This window comes from Calidris pugnax, unplaced genomic scaffold (assembly GCF_001431845.1).
Source record: "Calidris pugnax isolate Ruff unplaced genomic scaffold, ASM143184v1 scaffold421, whole genome shotgun sequence".
Lineage (NCBI taxonomy): Eukaryota > Metazoa > Chordata > Aves > Charadriiformes > Scolopacidae > Calidris > Calidris pugnax.
In genome coordinates, this window is record NW_015091166.1 from 178915 (window position 1) to 179593 (window position 679).

At 66.1% G+C, this 679-nt stretch overlaps 1 protein-coding gene across 1 annotated transcript in view; it reads right to left on the bottom strand.

Moving 5' to 3' along the window:
- Nucleotides 1–679, bottom strand: part of STAT6 (signal transducer and activator of transcription 6, interleukin-4 induced) — a 24926-nt gene that overhangs the window by 939 nt on the left and 23308 nt on the right. Inside the window, exon 17 of the mRNA XM_014959376.1 lies at nt 142–211. Within this exon, the coding sequence (XP_014814862.1) occupies nt 142–211 (70 nt within the window). The remainder of the gene's footprint in view (nt 1–141; nt 212–679) is intronic.

The window sequence follows — 679 nt, forward strand, 5'->3', positions numbered from 1 at the left end:
AACATCCCCAGTTTGCCCAGTCAGGAATCCCCCCCCCCCGCCCAGCAGCGATGCACGGGCCAGCCTTGGTGAGGTCTTGGGCAAGCTCTGGCCCTTGCAGAGGGCAAACACCCCCGGCCACGGCCACGGCCTCGCACCCACCTTTCGCTTTCCACGGTCATCTTGATGGCAGTGGAGACGTAGCCCCGGCCGTCCTTGCCTGTTTGCTCTTCTGCTCAGAGAGGAGAAGCATCTGTGAGCCACCACCCAGCGTGGGGCCACCACTCAGCGTGGGGCCACCACTCAGCGTGGGGCCACCCCCTCTGTGCCAGCACTGGCCACCCCCTGCAAGCCGTGGGGCCAGCAGGACCTGGGTGGGACCAAAACCTCCCCGCAGCCATCGTTGGGGAGACAGAGGTGAAACTGGGGGCCCACCTCAGCTCCCACCCACTCACTGTTGTAGTGACTCCCAAAGGCCTGGTCCTTGGGGATGTTGGGGTAGAGGTTACGGAGCTGCCCCAGGTCCCGGATGCGGTCACCCAGGGACCGGATGGAGAGGTCCTTGGCAGAGAAGGGCTGGATGTTCTCCACCTGGCTGGAGCCTGAGGGGAGACACAGCACAGGGCTCCGGCGCCCGCTCCCCGTGACGCCCGGTGTCCCCAGGCCACGATGACACCTCCCCCCTTCAGTCACTGCTGCC